Here is a 23,382-nt window from a genome sequence, read left to right as displayed (position 1 = left end):
CGGCCACCACGCCCTTGCAGGGCCACGCTGGCCAAGCACGCGTTAGCTGCAAGCAGGAGGACCACACTTAAAGAACAGCAGTGTTTTCAAATGATGTTGGATAAGGCTTTGTTTTTTAAAGGTAGCGGAAGGCTCAAGGGTGCCCCAGGACAATTTCTGTAGTCAGGGTTCCCTCCAGGGTAGGGTCTACACGGCCACGGTGGGCTACACGGTGCGCGCTTTATCACTGAGAACTGACTCCTAAGTGACTGTTAACAAGAGTCCATGGGGCCAGTCAGCTTACACACAGGCCTAATATGGCAGAAAGAATGATGCAGGCTGTTAAAACAGCCTTTGGAAAGAGGTTTTCAATTTTTCATTCACAAAGCAAATCAAGCTTCCTAATTAGCTACAACGCGGCTGGAAAGCTCAGCTCCTAGAGGCTGCAAACCCTTGCTGTCTGCTTTCTTGTGTGACCATCTCTGTTACAGGAACGGCTTGGCTGCTTTCTAATCTCACTCATGTTCAAAGAACTCGTGACAAGCAGTGGTAACCATGGCAACAAAGGCCATAAATTCCTGGAAGTCACATTCGCCGTCTCCATCATTGTCCAGAGTTTCCATAACTTTGTCCACAACCTCCTGCTCTTTGATTTCCTACGAGAGATAAAAGAAGTTGCCAACCTTGTTTTTAAATGGAATTTTGGATCATCAAAACATGATTAAAAGTTGAGTGACTCTGATGTTTTGTGTCCAAAATAACCTAAGAATATGTAATGCAAAATATCAGGAAAGATGTCTCGTGCGACCGGGGGCTGTTGTCCAAGGAGGAGTCTCTGGGGGTCAGTGCCTGGCCCTGGGCTACTGGAAAAGGCTGAATGGAATAGCCAAGAGGTGAAAAACTGAAGATTATCATACTTAAAAAAAAAAAAAAAAAAAAAAAAAAAAGGCAGTCTAGATCAGCCTGAGCAAATGTCATGAAATAAAAATAAACTTACGGCCCTCCTAAACTTTTCATGTGTTCTGTGTATGGAAAAGGCTTCCAGTAGAATTTAATGTTTTGAAAGTCGTCTTTGTTGCCAAAGTAACTCTTGGGAGCATGTCCTGCATTTGTTAATCCTATATTCTTTTTCACACTCGAATTGCTTTCTAGGTGTCATGACACTTTTTCCTGACGGTTCTGCCTGACATTGAATGGTGTGGCTATTAAGTGATGAACAAACCCTCAGAGGAACAACCACAGAGCAGGGCTACAAACGTGGTGGGGAAAATTGGGGCCCTGAACACTGATGATGAGCATAAATGCAGAGTAACAATTCCCCAGGACTGGAGGGTTTGGCCTGAAGAAGTCAGGTGTAATGTACAATGGCTGCCTTGGATATAAAACACACAGGAGTCAGGTACGGTGGCTCGCACCTGTAATCCTAGCACTTTGGGAGGCTGAGGCAGGAGGATCACTTGAGCCCAGGAGTTTGAGACCAGCCTGGGCAGTAAAGGGAGACTCCATCTCTACAAAGAAAAAATAAAACAATTAGCTGGGCATGGTCCTTGTGCCCATATTCCCAGCTACTCAGATTGCTTAAGCCTGGGAGGTTGAGGCTGCAGTGAGCCAAGGTTGCACCACTGCACTCCAGCCTGGGTGACCGAGCAAGACCTTGTCTCAAAAACTAAATAAATAAGAAAAACATACATAAGATTGTAACTCTACAGGGGTAGGGGTGGGGAGGCACCTGTGGATGGGCAGGAGTAGGGCATTAACTTCAGTTATATTATAGATCTGCTTCCGAACTGAAATTACCTTGACAAAACCAGGCCAATAAATGTTCTTGGTGTCTTGATATGCTTACCATGAATTATTTATCATTTATAAATTGAAATTCCCACATGCTAAGCTTTTTCTATGTATAAAAATAATGATAGTAGTTATTATTAGTTGAGCTTTCACTACATGTTAAGCACTTAAGCACTATCCATTTCATTCTCATAACAGCCCTTGTTCAGAAGAAGAACCTGGGACTTTTAGATCACGTCAGAAGGCAGGACTGGTGGAACTAGAAAACTGCATGTGTGAGTGGGGCTGCTGTCCCTGTGTGGGCTTGAATGCCTGAGAAAACCAGTCCTGGAATCAGATGTGGTGATGGCCCCTGCAAGCTTGCAGGCCTGTCTCCTCCACTCTGACCCATTCGCAGTGGTGCGGTGTTTGGTGGGAGTGCGGACAGGAGAACCAGCCAGCGCCCTCTCCCCTGCCCTGACAACATGATTGTCATGCTGCTGGAACCCACGGCTTGCTGTCTTGCACTCAGAGGCTCGGACAGCTCAGGAGGGCAGCTCCCGTCCCCATGCAACAAGCCCAACCCTGGTGTTTATCCTGGAATCGGCTTGGTGAGACATTGTTGTGCTGGCTCATCATCTGGTGTTTTCTCCCGTTTGTGATTGCTTCTATCAGTGACCCAGGAAACCCTTTATCACATCTCACATGGTGCACACCCCTGGTGCTTCGCTCTGGCTCTGTGTGTGCCTTGAGCCAGCCTTGGTGTTAAGAGAGCATCGGGCACCAGGTGGATCACAGTTCACTTCCATGAGGGCACATGAGGTGAGCAGTAAAGACAGGTGGGTCTGATCCAAGGACAGTGGAGATGGTGGCAGGAAAATGAGTCCTTAATGCAAGTGTTCTACCACAAGCCAGAGTGGGAACTGTCTGAAGAACAGGGCTCCCAGGAGCCCTCATGCAGGTTCCTAAAGTAGGGTCCCAACTAAAGACAGTTCCTCACCAATATCCGTCACTCCACGGAGCCTTCTGCAAAGCCCCGGGCTTCCAAAGGATGTGTGCAGACTCCTCTCATGCCCTCAGGCAAGTAAGTCCTGATCATCCATCCATATGCCAGGCTGGGTGCCCAAGAGCAGAACCACATCTGTTGTGCCTGCATACCTCACAGTTTTTAATTAGTGCTTCGGCAGTGTTTACTGAGTGAAAGTCTAGCATATCTTATCTCCATAGTAAATAATAAATGTCTAGCTAAAGCCAAAAATATATCCCTTTCCTAAAAACATTCTCAAAGCTTATTTTGAACAGTTTCCTTTTATGTTCACTTTGGCCCATGTAAGTAACGAGTCTAGCATTATTTGGGAACCTTTTGCCTTTGGGACAGCAGATTTCCCTTGATGCACCTGCTGTACACAAGACGGTTGATAAGGAAATGAAAACAAGGGGCCCATCTGAGCCAGCCCCCCCATTGAGGGTTCTGTTACTCAAGCAAGTTTCCGGAAGCAACCCAGGAGTCCTGGAACAGAACTGGAATCAGCTTCAGGGCAGCTGAGAAGATAAAGCCAGTGTACAGTGGCTTTGTAAGAGGAGATGGAGAAAGTGTCAAGTTTAAAAAGCAAGACTCACCTCTAGGAAATGGGAAAGCTCATTGTTGATGAGCTCCTTCAGTTCGGATTTCTTCAGCTTATGCTTGTCTCCCTCCCTTCCGGAATACTGGTGGAAGACATCGATGAGGGCCACCATGGCCTTCTCCAGCTCAGACATTCTAGGGGCTCACAAAGGAAAGATGTCTTCTCATCTATACCTCATCATAAAGCATTTCATGTGTTATCGACACAGACCTCAACCCAGACAAGGGGGATGGGCTGGTCCTGGGGTTCTTTTCAAGCTCAGAGCAGCAGGCACGGCCTGGAAGGGCATTCAGGGAGTTTGCACTTTTATCACAGTCCTCCCACCTGCCTCTTAGACAGATGTAGGCCTGCCTTCTCTGTCCCTCTGAGCCACAGGGATATATTCCCATGACCTCTGGCTTCTGGTTGGGTCGGGCCTATGGGGAAACTTCAGCAAAAATACAGAGGCAGAGCAGCAAGCGAATTCAGGGATTTATTTCTGCTTCCTCCCTGCAGGGTCCCTCTCTGTCCTTGTAAAGCTACAAGACGAGGTGGTAGAGTGCAGGTGAGCAACGCATGAACTGCAAGCTGGTAGAAACAGTCCAAAAGTGAGATGGTGACTAGGAGCAAAATAAGAAGACAAAAATCAATAGCATTCCTCTTTTCTATCAATAAAGAAGTAGAGGCCGGGCGCGGTGGCTCAAGCCTGTAATCCCAGCACTTTGGGAGGCCGAGGCGGGTGGATCACGAGGTCAAGAGATCGAGACCATCCTGGTCGACATGGTGAAACTCCGTCTCTACTAAAAATACAAAACATTAGCTGGGCATGGTGGCGCGTGCCTGTAATCCCAGCTACTCAGGAGGCTGAGGCAGGAGAATTGCCTGAACCCAGGAGGCGGAGGTTGCGGTGAGCCAAGATTGCGCCATTGCACTCCAGCCTGGGTAACATGAGTGAAACTCCGTCTCAAAATAAATAAATAAATAAAGAAGTAGAGAATACAGTGCAAGATGTCATCTTCATATAGCAATAACATGTGCTCTAAGACTAAGTTTAGGAGGAAAAATGCAGGTCCTTCCAAGAGATTCTGAGGAACATAAAATGTAGGAACTTTTTCCTTTAAATTCACATGTAAATTTAAATCATTTTTAACAAAAATATTGGAATTTTTTGGGTGAACAACATGACAAAAACAGCTGTAAAATTCATCAGGAAAAATAAATGTGGTAGAATTGCCACAATCTTTTTGAAGAATAACAATAAAATGTATTTGACCTACCAGGAAAAAAAAAATGTATCCTAAGTTTAACTGATTAAATGGGTGTGGTTCTGTCGCAGGGAAGGAGACTCCAGCAGAAAGCTGAGCTGCTGAGCAAGCATTCCACCTCCCGTGCAGGGAGACGGTGGCTCACTCACTGCTGTAACTGGGACGGGCACAGGAATAGGTGTTTCTCTGCAGCTACCAAAGTAAGAGCCCTTCTACTCCCTCACAGCAAGTACCTTACGTCACAGCCTACAAACCAAGGAAATACCTGGTCAGTCTGGGAATGAGGCACATTTTACAAAGGATGCCTTGTCAGTTGTTTCACAGAACAGACGTGCAGGCAGAGAAATTTACTAGCTTTTGGCCTCGGATTCTAATCATTAAATAAGAACATTTGCACTGTCATAATTAAAAATAAATTAATAAATCAAATATTATTGAAAAATCATTCCTATATTGAATATATCACTTACATCTGAAAAATAATTTGAATCAGATGTTAAAAATTTTATTTATTTCTGATCCTGCAAAGGAAACAGGACTGGAGATTTGTTTATACTGGCCAGATCTTTGCTAAAGCCATTGTATTAATAATCAGTGTACTTTGTTTTGCTCTTAAGTTCCTAAAAATTTGACACTTTACAAATAGAACAATTAAGATGGATTAAAATTTTTTAGCATTTCATGTTTTCTTATTCTTTGCACTCAAGTGTTCAGTTATTGATGTGTGTGTGTGTTTATTTTTAAAAAACCACACAAAACAAAAGACACTTTTGCATCATTCTGATGCTCCTCAAAGTCGGTGATGATTTAGGGAAAAGGAGGTTAAATTGTTTTTCTATGAATTATGACTAATGGGATTTTTACAAAGGAAAGGCATAAAACATCTGTTCCATATATTAGAACCCTAATAGAAACCACTAGAAAATATGGTTTTCTTCATAACCACACTACAAATCTATTACAAAAATTTTGTTAAGTTTTTCCCTTTGACTTAAGAAATAGTTGATGGTTTATAGTTTATCTTGTAAGATAAATGGAAATAAATATCCATTTCTTTCTCACATTCTGTGAATGTTCTACATTAATCTTTTAATATTGAGAACAAGAGAATATTTGAACTTTAACTCCTTAGACACATTAGCTAGTGCGTGAGGATCCCTCTGAAGAAGGGGTTTGACCTCCCTGAGAAACTGTGAGACTGAAGAAAGTTAAAACTCACCAAAACTCCACTTTCTTTGACCCAATTTATTTGCAATTGTTATGTAATTTCTGAGTGGGGGGCTGCGAGGACCCTGGCTTTTTAAACTGAGGGAAACTGGAAAACTGAAGTTACTTACCCAGGGCAGTGGAAGAAGTAAGAAGGAGAAAAGGAAAGCATTTATTTATCATATAGGACTAAACTAGCATTAGGTTCTCTATCATTTTCAGCCCCAGTGGGAAGCAAAAACCTTACTCTTCAAATCGTTACAGAAGAGGCCGTATTTGTAGTATTGCTGGGAATATGTCAACAATCACTTCTGGACTACGAGAGCTGAGGTTTCTCTGATTTATGGCAAAACACAGGCAGACACACCTCTGGCAGTCTAGGGCTGATGCAGTCAGGTGTCCACAAAGCAGCAATAAAGTGGAGATTAAAGCACATCGTGCTATTGACACTTCTGAATTGCTGCCAATTATCCTAAAGGGGCCTTTTAAGCTAACAGTTAGTTTCTACCCCTCCTCCTCCACCCTGTTCCACCCAAAACAAAAGAACCGTTTCTTCCTGAGCGTCCTCTTGGCCTGGCTCTTTCTCACCTCCTCCTTGTCTCACCCTTCCTTGTGTCCTTGCTGCAGGCCTCGTCTCTGCGGCAGGTCCTGGGCGGCAGGACTGGTGCGCGGGTGCAACCTCTTATTCCCTCTGCCCAGGGAGGACGGATGAACCCAGGTGCAGCCCACTGCAGGCTGTGGCAGCCAATGGGGGCTGAGGGTGGGGGTGGCAGGGCTGCCAGGCTGGCACACAGGGCTGCATTGACCAAGCGGCCCAGGGACTTGCCAGGAGCCAGGATTGCACACGGGCTGAGGAAGAAAAAGGGCCTGTGGGGCAGGAAGTGGGGAGTCAGCTTTTTGTGCTATTTATTTGTTCCATGAATATTGATGTTCCGCTAAAGGCAAGGTTGGGGGTGGGGAGAGAGACTTGGGTTAATTGATTCAAACAAAGCAAATGTGCAGCCAAGAACAAGAAGCCTCCAAGGACAGGCTGAGCGTAGGAGAGTAAGTGGCCTGCGATCTGCTTCTAATGGAGAGACCACTAGAGCGTCTCTCCTCTGCCAGCCTCCATGGCTGACCCCACTGGGCATGGGCTTCTGCAGACAGTAGTGCTTGTCCATGGTCAGCCCTGGGTTCATCAGGGCTGCCTCAGAGAAGCTGCTGAGCCCCGTGTCTGCAGGGACTAAAACGTGTGGTACTTTGAGGGGAAAGTCCTTGCTTAGCGTGATGTGTGGATTGTATCCCAAGGCCTTACCCTCCACCCCAGGGTGGAAGGTCACAGACTGGCAGAGTTGGACAATGCCTTAGAGATGCCCTATCCGAACGCTGTTTTACAGAGGTGTGCAGATGGTGTGCCCCTTGCCGAAGCCTTGAAGGAGAAATCCAGAAGTCCCCTCAATGTGCCCTACGTGAGTCAGCGCAGGGGCCAGTTTGTGGGTTCTTCGCAAGAGGGAAGAAGTGGGTGTTCCTTCTGACAAATTACACAAAAGCATTGGCCCAAACTCTCCACACATGTCCATGGTCCCCAAAGGATGCCTGACCCAGCGTCAGGTCCTCCTCCCAACCCAGTTTCAAAGTGGTTGTGGAAGGGTTTCCCACAAGATACTTGTGTACATGGCTGTTTTGCTGTCACCTGTTTTATCTAGAAAATTCTCCGTCATTCAGCATCCGTAAGTGTGCCCTGGAAATAGCACAGGGCTGAGAGCTGTAGTGTTGCATGGCTGAGCCTGCCCCAGCCTCCTGTGAGGAAGGGCCTGAGCAGTGTGGTTGGGCTGCTCATCAGCTTCACCATTACTGGCTGCGGTCTCTGCTGAAAAATCTGACACAGGCTTGCTCTGTGAAGCACGGAGCTTGCCCAGGCCTGAGGAAGGCACAGCTGTGCTCTGTGCCCCTTCCTCGCTCAGACGTTGGAGGGACCATTCCTGAAAGCCTTGACCACTTCCCCAGAGTGGCAACTTGAACTCTGGATTCACCCTTCAGAATCCATAGGAAAAGCTTTAGCCTGCTCCTGCAGGGATTAAAAATAGTTTGAAATCCACTCATGCAATGACTGTACTCCTGTGCCTAGGGCATTGTGTTCACGGGAAGACCCAGGCAGACCTGCCCTCTGCACACTGCAGCTTCCTGGGAAGGCAAGTGCGGTGCAGTGGGTCCACCCTGCTCCAAGTGCCTTGGTCCACAGAGATTTTGGCCAATTGCTCACAGTGTTCCTCAGCATCAAGAGATGGACAGCTGCTACAGTAGCCTTTAATCCACACAACAGGAAAACCTCTAGGTCTGGTCACTAAAATCTTACCTGAATCACCACAGTGGAGATCATGGGCTCTCTCTAAGTTCCCAGACCTAAGTTGGGTCAGACCTAGAGCATCTTGATAGAAAGGAAAAGCCAAGGCCCTAAGAAAGAATCTGCACTGGCACCAGGAGTATATACCACAAATCCTCCTCCACACCTTTTCTGACGTGTCCTGCAGCCATCAAGTCATGAAAAGGAAATAACCTAGATGTCTCAGGGATTGCCTCAATTGACATGAATTCCTGGGAACCAGAAATGTGGCTCAGCAGCCAAAGTAGGAGCTTGCAATGGTCAGGTCTTCACTTGGTAGAGGCTCTAACTCAAGACCAACTCGCAGCGACCCACTTGGTGCCCTGTTCTCTCTGTGGTTCGTTTTTCAGTTCCTGGTTGTATAATAGAAACAAGCACACGCTGGCTAAATCCCCTCACTGGCTCTCTCATGTATGAGATGAGGATCATGATGGTAGGAGAAGTTGGGTGACAGTTCCCAGAACCACTCCTTCTTATCTGGAAATACTGAATCCCTGAGAGACCTTTGGAGATAAACGCCACTGAAGAGCTGAAATAAGCAGGGGCTGTGACACTTCCTACAAACCCATTAACTGGCCACTTTGGCCCGTGCAAAACTCAAATTGTTACCAGAAAAAGAAGTCTCCATCCAGACCCAAAGAGAGGGTTCTTGGATCTCAGGCAGGAAGGAATTCAAGGTAAGCTGCAGAGTGAAGTGAGAAGAGATAGTTTATTGAACTCTCTTGCATTCCATTACAGAATAGGTCATCCTCAGAAAGCAAGCAGAGGAATGGGCTGTCTTTTAAGTTTTTATTATATAGGGGTTTTGTCTATGTAAAGATTAAACTAAGCTGTGACTATATGCGGGTGAGCAGACAGCATGGCAAAATTTATTATTCTGTTGGTTTAAAGAAAACTGTCCTTAAGATTTTAGTGTGTCCGTACATTAAAGCATAACTCTTATTATCTGGAAAGCATATACTGTTTGGGCATTGGGACATCTGCACTCTGGTGTTGTAGCAGTGAATCCTTGCAGGTATCGTTCAGCTGTTTCCTCAACTATCAACATCTTGGATCTGTGGGTTGCAACTGGCAAGGAATGTGCCTCGTTAGTCTCAAGATGCAGCAGAATTTAAAGTGGATTACTCCGACTCCCCAAGGCTCCTGCTTCCCTAACAATACGGATTATGAAGAATGTGGACTATTGCAAATGTAATCAGCTGGTGACTTCAATCACAGCTGCTATGCCAGATGAGAAATCTCTACCGGAGAAAACGAACATATTCTCTGGCATTTTGTATGCGGCTACTGATCTACTAATGCTTTCTTCTCAAACCAATTTGCAAGGACCACTAGAAGCAGTTTACTTTTACCTGGCAGGGGCAACAGTGTACACTCACAGTGTTGCCTGAAGCACATGTGAGTTCTGCTGTATGCAATACTACTGTCTGCAGAGATCCAGTCACCTTGTCAATTCACGAAACATTACACTAGTCCACTAATGATGTTGTCATGCTTATTCAATCTGATAGAAAGCAGCAAAAGTGGGAGAAAATCCCCACAAAATTTAGGGGCCCTCCACCTCAGTGAAGTTTCTAGCAGGTTCAGAGGTGTGGAATATGTTGAAATATCCCCTCCAAGTGAAAGACAAGTTGATGTATTTTGCAACACCTATTGTGAAAAGGAAGCACAATATTTAGTTAGGCTTTGGGGACTTTAGATACACACATATTATATTTGCATGTGCTACTTTCAGCCTATAACTTTGGCAGTTTTGAATGGGGGTCAGAGAAAGCTTAGGCTGTAATGCAAGCTGCCTTACCACTTTGCCCATAGGAGTCGGTAGATCCAGTGATATCTGAAGTATCTGTGGTACATTGAAATGCAGTGTGGACGCTCTACGAGCACACACAGGCGAACTGCAGCACAGGCATCTGGGATTCTGATTAAGTCTTGTCCTCTTTGGCAGCTAACTGATCCTTTTTGAGAATCAGCATCTGGCTTGCCATTGGGCCATAACCACGGGCTGTCAGGAGACCACATAGCCTAAGTGCTCTCTGATCCCGCTGGCCGTAACGCTGGGTGTGTGTCACAGCAATATGCCATCACATGGAAATGATGTGTGAAGCTGATCTCAGGCAAGTCTGAAGGTGCAGTAAGTGGCCTGAGTAAGTGACTCAGATTCCTCTGGCACCAACTCCTGTTACATCGCCTCCCGTCTCTCAGTCCATGTCTGTGGTCTCGTGGGGTGCACCGTACAGCAGGTGACCATGGAAGAAAAACGCTTGAGAGTGGTTTACATGTGGGCATGGTATGTTGGTTCCACCCTGGAGTGGACAGCCACAGCCGCGGATGATCTCGAAGGACAGTGGTGAAGGGAAATCCTCTCAGAGGCCAGAACTTTGAGCAGTACAGTCAGTTGCCCACTATGTTTGGAGTGAGAAGTGGTTGAAAGTACGTATCAGTATTTATTCATCGGCAGTTGATAATGGTTTACTTGGTTGGCAATGTCAAAGGAACACGATTGGAAAACTGATGACACGGAAGGCTCCGAGACAGGCAGATGGATGGACCTCCCTGCATGAGCTTCTAGTGGGACACGCTTGGCTTTGTCTTGCTCTACTTCACAGCCCATCAGTGGTGCTTGTGCATGTGCATGTCTGGTGGTGCTCTGTTCCAGCCACATGCACAGAAAGGGCAGTCCTGGGTGACCTTGCAGCCTGGCCCGGGCTTGTAGCTGACACTGCACACTCTAGAACTTCAGCTCCCAAGCTTCTTCTGTATGTCCACCTACCAGCCTCACCTTGCCTGTGCCCTGAAGTGTTGTTTCTTGCTGCACTGTCCAGGCTTACATCCACAGTTGGACCCCGACACCTTTAGTGCACCCAACCACCAGCCTTGGCTCACCTGTGCTCCACAGGGGTGTTTGAAGAACTGCAGATGCTCTGAGATTTTACGCTGCTCACAAGCCAACAATTTAGAATATTATAGATGCTGGCAGAAGACATGAGGTTTGTGGCAAAATGAGTAGCCAGAGTTTCATGTTCATGTTGGTTCCCCGTTGCTCCCATTTTGTCCTTTGTCCCCCCACTGTGATGCAGATGAGCCTAGATGAAGGCGTGTCCGTGCCGTGAGTTGTGCAGCAGTGGGCAACACTGAGCTTAGGGATTTGTGGATTTCATAGAGTGGTGATGAGACTTCTCTTTGTCCTCATTTCTTGATATTTCTCATCTGACTGCAAAAAGGATTTACTATCATTTATTCATTCGCTGGTACTCTTCCTTTCTTCATTTAGACCTTAGTTTCTTTTTTAAAAAATAAGTTTAAATTCACAGGTATACGTAAAGGTTTATTATATAAGTAAACTTGTGTCATGGGGGTTTGCTGTACAGATTATTTTATCACCCAGGTATTAAGCCTAGTAACCATTCATTATTTTTCTTGATTCTCTCCCTCCTTTCAACTTCCACCCTCCAGTAGGCCCAGTGTCTGTTGTTCTCTATGTGTACATGTGTTCTCATCATTTAGCCCCCACTTGTAAGTGAGAATATGTGGTATTTGGTTTTCTGTTCCTGCATTAGTTTGCTTAAGATAGTTTGCCTATGTTCCTGCAAAGGACATGCTCTTGTTCTTTTTCATGCTTGCATGATATTTCATGGTGTATACGTACCACATTTTCTTTATCCTGTCTACCACTGATGGGCATTTAGGTTGACTCCATGCCTTTGCTATTATGAATAGTGCTGCAATGAACATACATATGCATGTATCATTATGATAGAATGATATATATTCATTTGGGTATATACCCAGTGACAGGATTGCTGGGTCGAATGGCAATTCTGTTTTTATGTCTTTAAGGAATCACTACACTGTTTTCCACAATGGTTGAACTAATTTACATTCCCACCAACAGCGTACAAGCATTCCTTTTTCTCTGCAAACTTGGCAGCACCTGTTATTTTTAAACTATTTTTTGTTGGTGTTTTTTTGAGAGGGAGTCTCATCTGTTGCCCAGGCTGGAGTGCAGTGACTTGATCTCAGCTCACTGCAACCTCCACCTCTCAGGTTCAAGCAATTCTCCTGCCTCAGCCTCCTGAGTAGCTGGGATTACAGGCATGTGCCACCACAGCTGGCTAATTTTTTATTTGTTTAGTAGAGATCAAGTTTCATTATGTTGGCCAGGCTGGTCTTGATCTAACCTCAGGTGATCCACCCACCTTGGTCTCCTAAAGTGCTGGGATTACAGGTGTAAGCCACTGCGCCTGGCCATTTTTTGGCTTTTTAATATTAGCCATTCTGAGTATGGGAGAAGATATCTCACTGTGGTTTTGATTTGCATTTCTCCAACAATCAATGATGTTGAGGTTTTTTTTATATGCTTGTTGGCCACATGTATGTGTTCTTTTGAAACATGTCTGTTCTTCATGTCCTTTGCCCACTTCTTAATGGGATTGGTTTTTTGGGTTTTTTTGTTTGTTTTTTTGTGCGGTTTTTTTTTGTAGATTTAAGTTCCTTATAGATGCTGGATATTAGATATTTGTCAGATGCATGGTTTGCCAAAATTTTGTCCCATTTTGTCTGTTTACTTTGTTGATAGTTCCTTTTTCTGTGTAGAAGCTCTTTAATTAAATAGATCACATTTGTCAAGTTTTGCTTTTGTTGCAATTGCTTCTGGTGTCTTTATTATGAAATATTTGCCCAGTCCTATGTCCTGAATGATATTACTTAGGTTATCTTCCAGGGCTTTTACAGTTATGGGTTTTACATTTGCGTATTTGACCCATCTTGAGTAGATTTTTGTACACGGTGTAAGGAAGGGGTCCAGTTTCAATCTTCTGCCTATGGCTAGCCAGTTATTCCAGCACCATTTATTGAACAGGGAGTCCTTTCCCTATTGCTTGTTTTTATCAGCCTTGTTGAAGATCAGATGGTTTTAAGTGTGTGGCCTTATTTCTGGTTTCTCTGTTCTGCATTGCTGTGTCTGTTTTTGTACGAGTACCATGCTGGTATGGTTATAGTAGCCCAGTAGCACAGTTTGAGTTGGGCAGCATGATGCCTCCAGCTTTGTTCTTTTTCACTTAGGATTCTTTTGGCTATTTAGGCTCTTTTTTGATTCCATATAAATTTTAAAATAGTTTTTTCTAGTTCTGTGATGAATGTCATTGATAATTTGATAGAAATAGCACTGAATCCATAAATTGCTTTGGGCAGTATGGTCATTTTAATGATATTGATTCTTCCTATCCATGAACATGGAATGTTTTCCCATTTGTTTTTGTCATCTCTGATTTCTTTGAGCAGTGTTTTGTAGTTCTCTTTGCAGAGATCTTTTACCTCCTTGGTTAGCTGTTTCCTAAATATTTTATTATTTTTGTGGCAATTATGAATGGAATTGCCTTCCTCATTTGGCTTTTAGCTTGATGGTTGTTGATGTATAAGAACACTAGTGATTTTTGTGTGTTGATTTTGTATCTTGAGGCTTTGCTGAAGTTGTTTATCAGCTTAAGGAGATTTTGGGCCAAGACTATGGGGTTTTCTAGATATAGAATCATGTTGTTCACAAACAGGGTTAATCTGATTTCTTCTCTTTCTATTTAGATGGCTTTTCTTTCTTTGACTGATTGCTCTGGTCAGGACTTCCAATGCTATTTTGAATAGGAGTGGTGAAAAAGGGCATTCTTGTCTTGTGCCAGTTTTTGAGAGTGCTTCCAGCTTTTGCCCATTTAGTATGTTGGCTGTGATTTTGTCATAAATGTCTTTTATTATTTTGAGATATGTTCCTTCAATACCTAGTTTATTGAGATTCCTGGTTTGATAATTTCAACAACCTGCCACATCTGACACTGCTCCTGATGCTTTTTTAGTCTCTTCAAACTAGTTTTTGTCTTTTGGCATGCCTTTTAATTTTTTCTTTGAAGGCTGGAAATAAAGTATGGCGAGAAGGAACTGCTGTAAAAAGGCCTTTAGTGATGTGGTGGCTGGTGCAGGGGAGGGAAAGCATTTGACAATCCTTTGAACAGGTCTAGGCCTGTGGTGACCCTGCACCCCTAAATTGTGACCTTCACAAGTGCTCCCCCATCCTGTGGGTGGGACAGGATGGCTGTAGGGGGCTGGAATTGTGTATTTCCCTTCACCTGCATGGAAGTCCAGAGCCACATGGAGTTGGTAGGTCACACTCTGATGTAACCCAGCCCGTTTGGTTGGGATAAAACAGACTCCTGAGGACAGGCATTGTTAAGAACAGAATGTCCTATCTCACGATGGTTCCTTTTTTCTTCTCCCTGCTGAAGCACAAGGGGATTTTCCTCCAGTATTCACTGTGAGGACCTGGTCGAGCTCCTGGAGGTAAAACTCACAGAAGTGCTGGGACCCCCAGAACTGGGGTCCCCCTGGAGTTACTGTCCCTCAGACTCTGCTGCACTGAGCCTCCAGCAATTTTTCAGTGACAGTTCTGGTGCTCCTACCCTGGCACTGGAGGTATCTGCTGGAGGTAAGTTGTGACTCCTTCCTATCCTGGCCCTGGAGGTATCTGCTGGAGGTAAGTTGTGACTCTTTCTCCCACCTGTCTGTTTCTCCAATGTTGGGTGCAATGGTTTGTCCTGTGACCTCCCTTCTCTACTGGATCTGGGAAGGGCTGTTAATTTTTCAGTTCATTCAGCTTTTTACTTGTTGTTTGGAGGGAGCAAAGACTTCTTAGTTCCTTACATGCTGAACTGGAAACCAAAAATGAGTAGTTACTTTCTGAAGATAAAAAATCCCCCACTAATATAAGAAGACATCACAAATGCCACTAGTCTTCCTGTAAAAAAATTATGTACCACCTGTTCCTCCCAATAATAAAAAAGCTTAAGGAGACAATAAGGGTGCCAACAGGCAGCTGGCTGCTGGATAGCGATCACCACGGTGTTTTTCAGGAGAGTGAGACCTCGTACTCTTTGGCTTGGGAAGAAAGGTGCCATTGTGAGCAACGCTGCCATGACTCTGTGGCCAAGAGCCATTGCTTGACTAGTGGCCGTGGCCTTGTGGAGAGCTGCGTGGCATTGCAGCCTGTGACACTTCGGAGATGATGGGAGGGGTGATGGCACCTCAAGGCCCATGGTGTCTAGTCTACTGCACCTCGAAAGCCAAAGGTGCCCATGTGGTTCACCCTCTGTCTACTCTGCAAATGGAGGGAAATGAGTTGATGTGGCTCCAGGCTCCCACATGATGACCTGCCATGACAGGAAGGGGCTCTCCTTCCCAAGCAACAGTGCCACCTGCCCAGGCAGGGCACAAAGGAGCTGGAGGGTCCATAGGGGGGCTCTACTTGGATGTGTAAATCTTCTGTTAAGATCTTCTTCAGGCCGGGCGCGGTGACTGAAGCCTGTAATCCCAGCACTTTGGGAGGCCGAGGCGGGTGGATCACGAGGTCAAGATATCGAGACCATCCTGGTCAACATGGTGAAACCCCGTCTCTACTAAAAATATAAAAAATTAGCTGCGCATGGTTGTGCGTGCCTGTAATCCCAGCTACTCAGGAGGCTGAGGCAGGAGAATTGCCTGAACCCAGGAGGCGGAGGTTGCGGTGAGCCGAGATCGCGCCATTGCACTCCAGCCTGGGTAACGTGAGTGAAACTCCGTCTAAAAAAAAAAAAAAAAAAAAAAGATCTTCAAGATCTTCTTCAGTCGTTTGGATGTCCCTTCTCTCTTCATCCATTCAGCAAACTCTTGGCTCCAATCAACCAGGCAGCCAGCCCCAGGCCTTGCTGGGGCTGGTCAGGGGGCAGGAAGAGGTCATTTCAGAAAGGCCTGGGCAGCAACATTGTTTTCTCCCACAAAGGATGGTGCCATCCGCCACCAAGCCACTCACGAGGCTGGTTCCAGCGACCGATGGCCACGGGGAGAAAGGAGGTTTGTGTTCTAAAGGAATGTGAAGAACAGACAAAGAGCTTCTGTTGTAGCAAATGCAAGTGTGAACGCAATGAGAACTCACTGCCTTTCCTGTTCTGGGAAATGCCACTCCCAGCCAGCAGGCAGCCATGGGGCCAGGGCTTGGGTGCTGGAGCCTTGGAGCTGAGTTCAGATCTGACCTCTGAACGCACTTTCTCCAATGACAACCTTTCTCATCCTGCAGAAAACAGGGAAAAAGCTGCACCCTGAGAGGGCTGTCAGAGGAGTGAAGGAAACTGGCATGCACACACGTGCACACGTACAGATCCACGTGAAGCGCCCAGTGCACTCACTTGGGAGTCACTATTATTATCACAAACACTGCTGTTCTTGTCTGTGGAACCTGGGGCTGTCAGCACTCCTGGGGCAGGAGTCAGACCAGGCAAAGCAAAGAACAGCAAATAGCAGAGGGACAGAGATTTCTTTCTGAGCCAGATTTATTAGGGTCCAAAAGGGCAGAGCGAACCTACTGGCTGCTTTAGAATACTCTGAATCCAGGACGCCCCCAGTCTGGCAAATTAAGACAGAATATCAGCATTTCATGAGTATCACATTTTATTATTTTTGAACCATGTCGAATTCCATGAATTCATTTGGGTTCTAACCAGTCATTCCAAAGTCCATGAAGTGCAGGCCCAGTGTGAGCGGATCTGGGGCAGAGCAGGAGCTGTTTGCCCTGGGTCCATGGCAACGCCAGAGCCCAGCTCAACACAGCAGGGCTTTTGTTTTTATTTTTCAGCTTTTTTTCAAAGCTTTGAGAAGGAACTGGAGATTGGAGTGTGAAGAGCTTACCCCATACAAAGCCGCTTTTCATGGCACTTGCTGTGCCTGTGGTTTCTTGCTCAGGAATTGAGTCTTGGTGAAATATGACAGGAAGTGTTTGAACTGGGGCTGGGGAAAGATCTCAAAAGGAAAATTGAGTTTCGTCTTTTGTAGAACTCTTCCACAGATGTTTATTTTGATTATACTTTTTATAACTTTTAAGGATTCTTGGAAATTTGCAATAAAATCATGTCAGGTTTAAAATTTTTAAAAAGCAGAGGATTAGCCTATTTGTTTTTTCACTCAACAGGAGTGTTTGTCATTTGACGACTCCAGAGGATCCCACGTCTTACGGCCTTTGCCTTCCCATAGGGCGCTGTGGGCCAGGACATCACAGTACTTGACCACACGTGCAAATGAGCAGCCAGAAAAGTCTAATCAATTGATTGTTCAAACTACTTAACTCACATCTGTAATCCCAGCACTTCGGAAGGCTGAGGTGGGCGGATCACCTGAGGTCAAGAGTTTGAGACCAGGCTGGCCAACATGATGAAACCCCATCGTCTCTACTAACAATACAAAAAAGCCTGGCATGGTGGCGGGCAACTGTCATCCCAGCTGCCTGGGAGGCTGAGGCAGGGGATTCACTTAAATTCAGGAGGCAGAAGTTGCAGTGAGTGGAGACCACACCATTGCACTCCAGCCTGGGCAACAGGAACGAAACTCCGTCTCAAAAAAATAAATAAATAAAAATAAATAAAATGCAAAAATCTGGAAGCTCAATCCCTAGCAGGTTTGCTACTGTAGAACAATAACCTCTTTTGCTTTTGAAAAACAAACTTTAAGTTAAACACACTGTGAAGAGCCTGGCACTATAAATTTTTAGTGTAACTGGAATACATCCACAGGTATATTTAGTATCTAGCAGTTCTATTGAGTGCTAATGTAAATTTAAATCATAGGAGGAATAAACTAATTTTGGAATTAAAACATAAGGCAGGCTCCGTAATGAAACTGAATAATTTGATGTAATTCCTGTGACATACATATTAACATTTAGTTCAACATTTAAGATTAATTACCTGTTATTGTGTATTAATTTAGAAAATCACTTGCTATCTTCGGAACTCTTCTTTCTGGGCTCCCTGGGACGAGGCCCAGGGGCTGTGTGTTTGCCTGAGTTGCATGTGGGCACCTCCCTTCCCCAGGCGAGGCTCAGTGGCTGTGCCCAGGATGAGAGCGCGCACAGCCCATGCTGACGCCCCACCCCGACCTTGCTGCTGCTGCGATGATGACCACAGAAGGACGCCTGTTCCTGGAGCCCTGGCTTAGATTGCTCTGTCCTCAGCCTGTGCAGCTGGCCAGGTCCCTTGGCCATAAGAAGGCTCCAGTGGCCTCTCTGAGTAGGAGAGTGCGGGTGATGGGTCAATTGCTCAGCACACCAAGGAGCCAGGCCTCCCAAGGACTCTTTTAGGAACAGATTTTGCAACTCAAGTGACAACCTCTCCTGCCCCTGGAGTGGTGATGTGTGTGCTCCAGTACCTCCCGACACGTCTGTCAGGCGTTCTGCCAGGTCCTGTGTGTTCTACGCGCTCCGGTCCCTAGGAGGCAGGTAAGACGCTGAGTTCTGAACTCCGGTGGTGGAAGGGGGCTGATCAAGCACAGCCCTGCCCCCATCCTGGTCACAGGGGTGTGATCCCCAAGGGCAGGGCTCCAGAGCACTGTGTGGCAAGTCACACACAAAGGAAACCTTGGCAATGGCAGAAACGAGGACCTCCCTTAGCAGAAGGAGCTTGGTGGCTTAGGAGCCTCGGCCTCCATGGGAAACACGTGTTTCTTCATCATCAAGGGGAAAACTGAGGCTCAGAGAAGTAGTTCACCCAGGTGGTGTCACTCAGCATCAAAGCCAGGACTTGAACCTGGGCATGCCTCGAGTCCAAGGCTCAACCATGTGCAATGCTGCTGCCGTGCCTCAGAGCACGAGGAAACGCCTTACTCTGCAGAGAAACTAGGAGAGAGCTTTTTTCTGTATTTTTGGGGAGACAGTTCTTTTTCCAAGTTTTTTCTTTAGTAAATGTTTTAGAAAGGTATGAATACAAGTGAAAGGAAGGTGGGCCTATATTTGATTCCTCAATCTTTATTTTTCTAAGAACATTTCTAAAATCAATGTAACCGGAAGAGTTTTGTATGCATAATCATCTAACTTTCGTCAGATTTCTTATAAATAAAAATCTCCATTTAAAAAGTTTCATGTGTTTCTGCTCACAACTGCCAAAGGTGATGAAAAGGTTTTATGAAGAAGCGGTCTGGCTGGGTGCAGTGGCTCCTGCCTATAATCCCAACACTTTGGGAGGCCAAGGTGGGAGTCCAGTCAGACGGCTGCAGGGGGCCCTCCGAATTTTTGTTCTGTTTTACCGGCATTAGTGCCGCCCATTTCTCATTAGCCCCAAACTTCCCTCAGCAAAACAGAAACGTCCTCGTTCTGCTTCCATTTGGGCAGGAGAAAGGCAGAGGGCGCACCCTGCGCAGCGCGGATGGGAAAGCTAATCAAATGGAGAGAAAACAGGCTGTGGGGCGGGTCCTCCACGGACGCCTCGGCCATTTTGTGGCTCGCAGGGGTTGTACTTCCCAGGCCGTGAGGTGCCCAGCTCCGCCCCCCGCCCCGGGTCGGACTCCCGCCCGCGCCCCGCACCCTGCGTCGGACCCAGAGCCGAGCGACGGCGCTGGGCGGTTGGGGACAAGCTGCACCCACGGGGGCGCTCGACCTCGGGTCCGCACGACCGCAGCGGCGCAGACATGCAGTGCGCCTGCGTAGGACGCAGTGCTAGCTGTAGACGGTCTAAGCGCAGTGCGCCTGGCGAGCCGAGGGCGGGAGCCCGGCTTCCCGAGAGGGCGGGGCGTCTGGCTGTGGGCGGGGCTTTCTCGGAGGCCGGCCTGCGCGCACTGCGCTTGCGCGGGTTGAGGGCGGTGGCTCAGGCTCCTGGAAAGGACCCTCCGGCCTTCCGCACTGGCGGAGCGAACGCGGAACTCGGCGGAGAAACGCGGCTGAGGTAGGTTTCCTGATGGGCAGCTCAGGCGGCTGGACTGCACGGAAGGCATGACGGGCCAGGTGAGGCGCCCTCGCACTGCCTGTGCGCCGCTGGCAGACATAGGCCTCCGCTCCCTTTTGGGACCTCCGGGCGCCCTCGCGGTCTCTGTTTCCTGCCCTGGCGTCCAAACGGGAGCTCGTCCCCCGCCACACCCTTCCCAACGCACCGTTCCCCCTCCCGGCCACGCCCACCAGCCGGCGCCTGCTCCGACCACGCCCTCGGCGGTCACGCCCACCTCACCACCGGCCCGGCCACGCCCTCCGCGGTCACGCCCACCTCACCACCGGCCCGGTCACGCCCTTCGCGGTCACGCCCACCTCACCACCGGGCCTGCCGCGCCCTCGGCGGTCACGCCCACCTCACCACCGGCCCTGCCACGCCCTCGGCGGTCACGCCCACCTCACCACCGGCCCTGCCGCCCCCTCCGCGGTCATGCCCTCCTCACCACCAGCCTGGCCACGCCCTTCGCGGCCACGCCCTTCACGGTCACGCTCCGCCGACCCGGCGTTCTCTTCCCTGAAGCTTGCGGCGCGCTCCCAGCCTGACCCTGTCTTGCTCCTGCGTTCACGCGCGGCCCCTTCGCTTCTTGCCCGCTTCCTGCCCCGTTCTCACCCGCCTTCATTGGCCAGCTGTTCCCACCCCCATGATCCTGTTCCTCCCAAGGGCATCTTAGGTGGGCCCGGATCCAGCGCGCACCCCAGCACCCACTCCGACCCATCCCAATTTGGACGCTGGTTTTCCAATGAAAATATAATTCTGTAAATCAGTAAGTATTTGTAACTATGAACATCACAAAAATAAGCATCAAGTCTGAATTTAGCAGTGAAGCTTCCATTTTAAACAAAGAATTGCTATGCAATTGAAAAAACACTTTGATCTCAGAGCAGAGTGTGGATTACACTGTTACTGGAAAAATAAGAATTGAGAAGGAAAAGACTGGAAGATGCACACCTTCGTTCCTGTTAGTGGAAACACTATAAAGTCCCAAATAGGGACTTTTAATTGGAATTAAAGCTATCGCAGTTCTAAGAAAAGAATGGATACTGATTTACATTGCTTTAAGTCGGCATTCGATCTTACAGAAACTAACAGGCTTCAGCAAATGAGTAAGATTAACACCTTGCAGACTAGTGAAGAAAACACACTGTTTGAAGTTTATGATTTTTAAATGCTTTTGTCTTTGTGAAGAATTGTGATTATAATTTTCATTTCTATACCGTTCTTCACACATACACATTTTATTTCTATTTGTTAGAGGACCTTTGTCATGGACCTTACAAGTTAAGTGAACTTAATTATTAATGTGGCAAGTACTCTGTGTCTCCTTCTCTTTTTAAAAGTAGAAATGGGGAAGAAAATGAAATAAAGCAGGAGTTATGAGGCAGAGCTGAAGAGAACTATGGCAACATCAGGTGACTGTCCCAGAAGTGAATCACAGGTAATTTCGGTTCCAGTTCCTAAAAATCTGTTTTTAATGAATGCGAACATTACAGAGAGTTAAGTGTCAGCTCACAGATGTGATGAACTTGACTTGTGCCTTGGAAGGTGGCCACACAGTAGAATGCTTAAATGTGAAGATTGTGAGGCAGAGGAGATGCAGTGTCTGTAGGATGACATCCTGCACTGGGCACCATAAACCCTTCTAAGGAAATACTTAGCCCCAAAACATCAGCATCATTTCGGCTTCCATTTTTGGCACGTGAACTGGCAAAGCAAGCATATTTTCTGAGCTGTTCAATAAAATTTCATGCATAATACCAGCAATATATTGAGGGCCAGTTGGATACATTAGAAAAGATCCATGTATTCATACTGTTTCTGCCTGGGTTACTCATGTAGTTTTGTTCAAGTTAGCAGTAAAAAAGCCTCAAATTTTAAGGAATGTTGATTATGTTTCTTTGATTATTCATAAAATGTTTTAATTCCACGGACATCTTATTTTTCTTCTGAGAAATTTAACAAATATTAGGATATTTCCAGGATGATATTGTAAACAAGTACATTAAGCAATGTACATTAAGTGCTCTCTCTCTATATATAAAGTAAAAATACTCTCGGGTGTATTTCAGTCTGTAGTTCAGCTACTCAAGAGGCTGAAGCGGGAGGATCATTTGGGGCCAGAAGTTTGAGGGTGTAGTGTGTTATGATCGTGCCTGTAAACAGCCACTGCACTCCAGCCTGGCCAATAAAGTGAGACTTCATCTCTTAAAAAACAAAAAGCAACAAGTTTGCTTCCCAATCTCAGTCCTGTTTCTCCTCTTTTCTCTCTAGAGGCAAACACAACTGTGAATCATGAATCTGTTGTGCGCCGCTGCACTGTTTTTATACCTTTATGCCTTATGTAGATATCCTTGAACGATATATAATATGGTCTGTGTGTGCTTTTTAGAGTTTCCATAATGGTGTCATACTCTCAGTGTCACCTGTAGCTTGCCTCTTCACTTAACTGTACCTTTGGGGAATTTGTCCGTGTTGATATGTGTGTACTGCTGGTTCAGTCCTGCCACTGTGGGGTATTCCTGTAGCATGTTCCTTCTCTGAAAGTAGAAAGTACCCTATTTGTACATACGTGTATGGGCCTGTTGCAGTCTTGCTGCTATACGGTAGGCATATGCCCCATTTTACTTATTTCCCTTTCCTTGAACACTTGTTTCTAGTTTTCTCTATTTCAAACAGTGCTGTAGTGACCATCCTTCTGTATGCCTCTGTTCTCCAGTAACGACATTGCAGGGTGGAAGCGATTCCAAGTTTCAGTTTCACTGGGTAATGATCACTAATTCCGCAGAACGACTTAACCAGTTCACAGGTCTGTCGGTAACCCACAATAGTGCCTGCTAACACTTGACAGCATCAGACTTTTAAGTTTTGGTCAGTCTCCTGGGTTAGAAACGTATCTTGTTATTTTAATTTTGCTGACTACTTGTGGGTCATGGTAGTATTTCAGTAATACTTGTGTTCAACCTGTTAATACCACCCTTCATTATAGAAGAGATATCTGATAATGGTAATTTGTGTTCTATCTCTTTTTTCCGCTTTGATGAGTCTTTTTAGGATTTTATCAAAAAATTTTGAGTCTCTATTATTGCATGTATATATTTAGTATAGATTTTGTTTTCTAGATTAATTGACCTTATTTTTACAAAATACGTCTTTTTACCTGTTTTTAATGTTAACACCTTTAACATTAAAGGTTTTAATGTTAACAAAACCTTTTTTAATGTTAATATAGCTGTACCATCTTTTTTTTTTTTATCATTAGTGCTTCATAGTGTGTGTGTGTCTATGTATATGTGTCTATGTGTATATATTTTTCCTCAACATAAGTCCTTATATTTAAAGTATTTAGTCTATTCATATTTAATGTAATGACTAATATGATTAAGTGTAACATCTTGCTGTTTGTTTTATATTTGTCACATTTCTTTTTTGTGCCT

General features: G+C 46.0%; 2 protein-coding genes across 6 annotated transcripts in view; one reads left to right on the top strand and one right to left on the bottom strand.

The window, feature by feature from the left end:
• Positions 1-83: 83 nt before the first annotated feature.
• On the bottom strand, positions 84-6,673 carry S100B (S100 calcium binding protein B). Of its 2 annotated transcripts, none has more exons than XM_017538488.2 (3): positions 6,413-6,673; positions 3,370-3,515; positions 84-635 (listed from the first exon to the last, which is right to left on the bottom strand). In XM_017538488.2, the coding sequence occupies exons 2-3, from the start codon at positions 3,505-3,507 to the stop codon at positions 495-497; spliced, it is 279 nt and encodes a 92-aa protein (XP_017393977.1). In that variant the 5' UTR covers positions 3,508-3,515; positions 6,413-6,673; the 3' UTR covers positions 84-494. The 2 variants fall into 2 exon arrangements, with proteins under 2 accessions (XP_017393977.1, XP_017393976.1); XM_017538487.2 differs by having other exon boundaries at positions 3,370-3,508; positions 6,413-6,666.
• Positions 6,674-19,765: 13,092 nt separating this feature from the next.
• Positions 19,766-23,382, top strand: part of PRMT2 (protein arginine methyltransferase 2) — a 32,416-nt gene continuing 28,799 nt past the window's right edge. The window contains exons 1-2 of one of the 4 annotated variants that reach the window (XM_017538473.2): positions 19,766-19,909; positions 21,292-21,386. In XM_017538473.2, the coding sequence (XP_017393962.1) occupies positions 21,348-21,386 (39 nt within the window). In that variant the 5' untranslated portion in view covers positions 19,766-19,909; positions 21,292-21,347. Of the gene's footprint in view, positions 19,910-21,288; positions 21,387-23,382 lie in introns of all 4 variants that reach the window. The other 3 variants (XM_017538472.2, XM_037741994.1, XM_017538474.2) reach the window with 3 other exon arrangements.

This window comes from Cebus imitator, unplaced genomic scaffold (assembly GCF_001604975.1).
Source record: "Cebus imitator isolate Cc_AM_T3 unplaced genomic scaffold, Cebus_imitator-1.0 Scaffold112, whole genome shotgun sequence".
Taxonomy (NCBI): domain Eukaryota; kingdom Metazoa; phylum Chordata; class Mammalia; order Primates; family Cebidae; genus Cebus; species Cebus imitator.
Note: the sequence above shows the minus strand (reverse complement) of the source record. Positions and strands in the feature narration are given on the sequence as shown.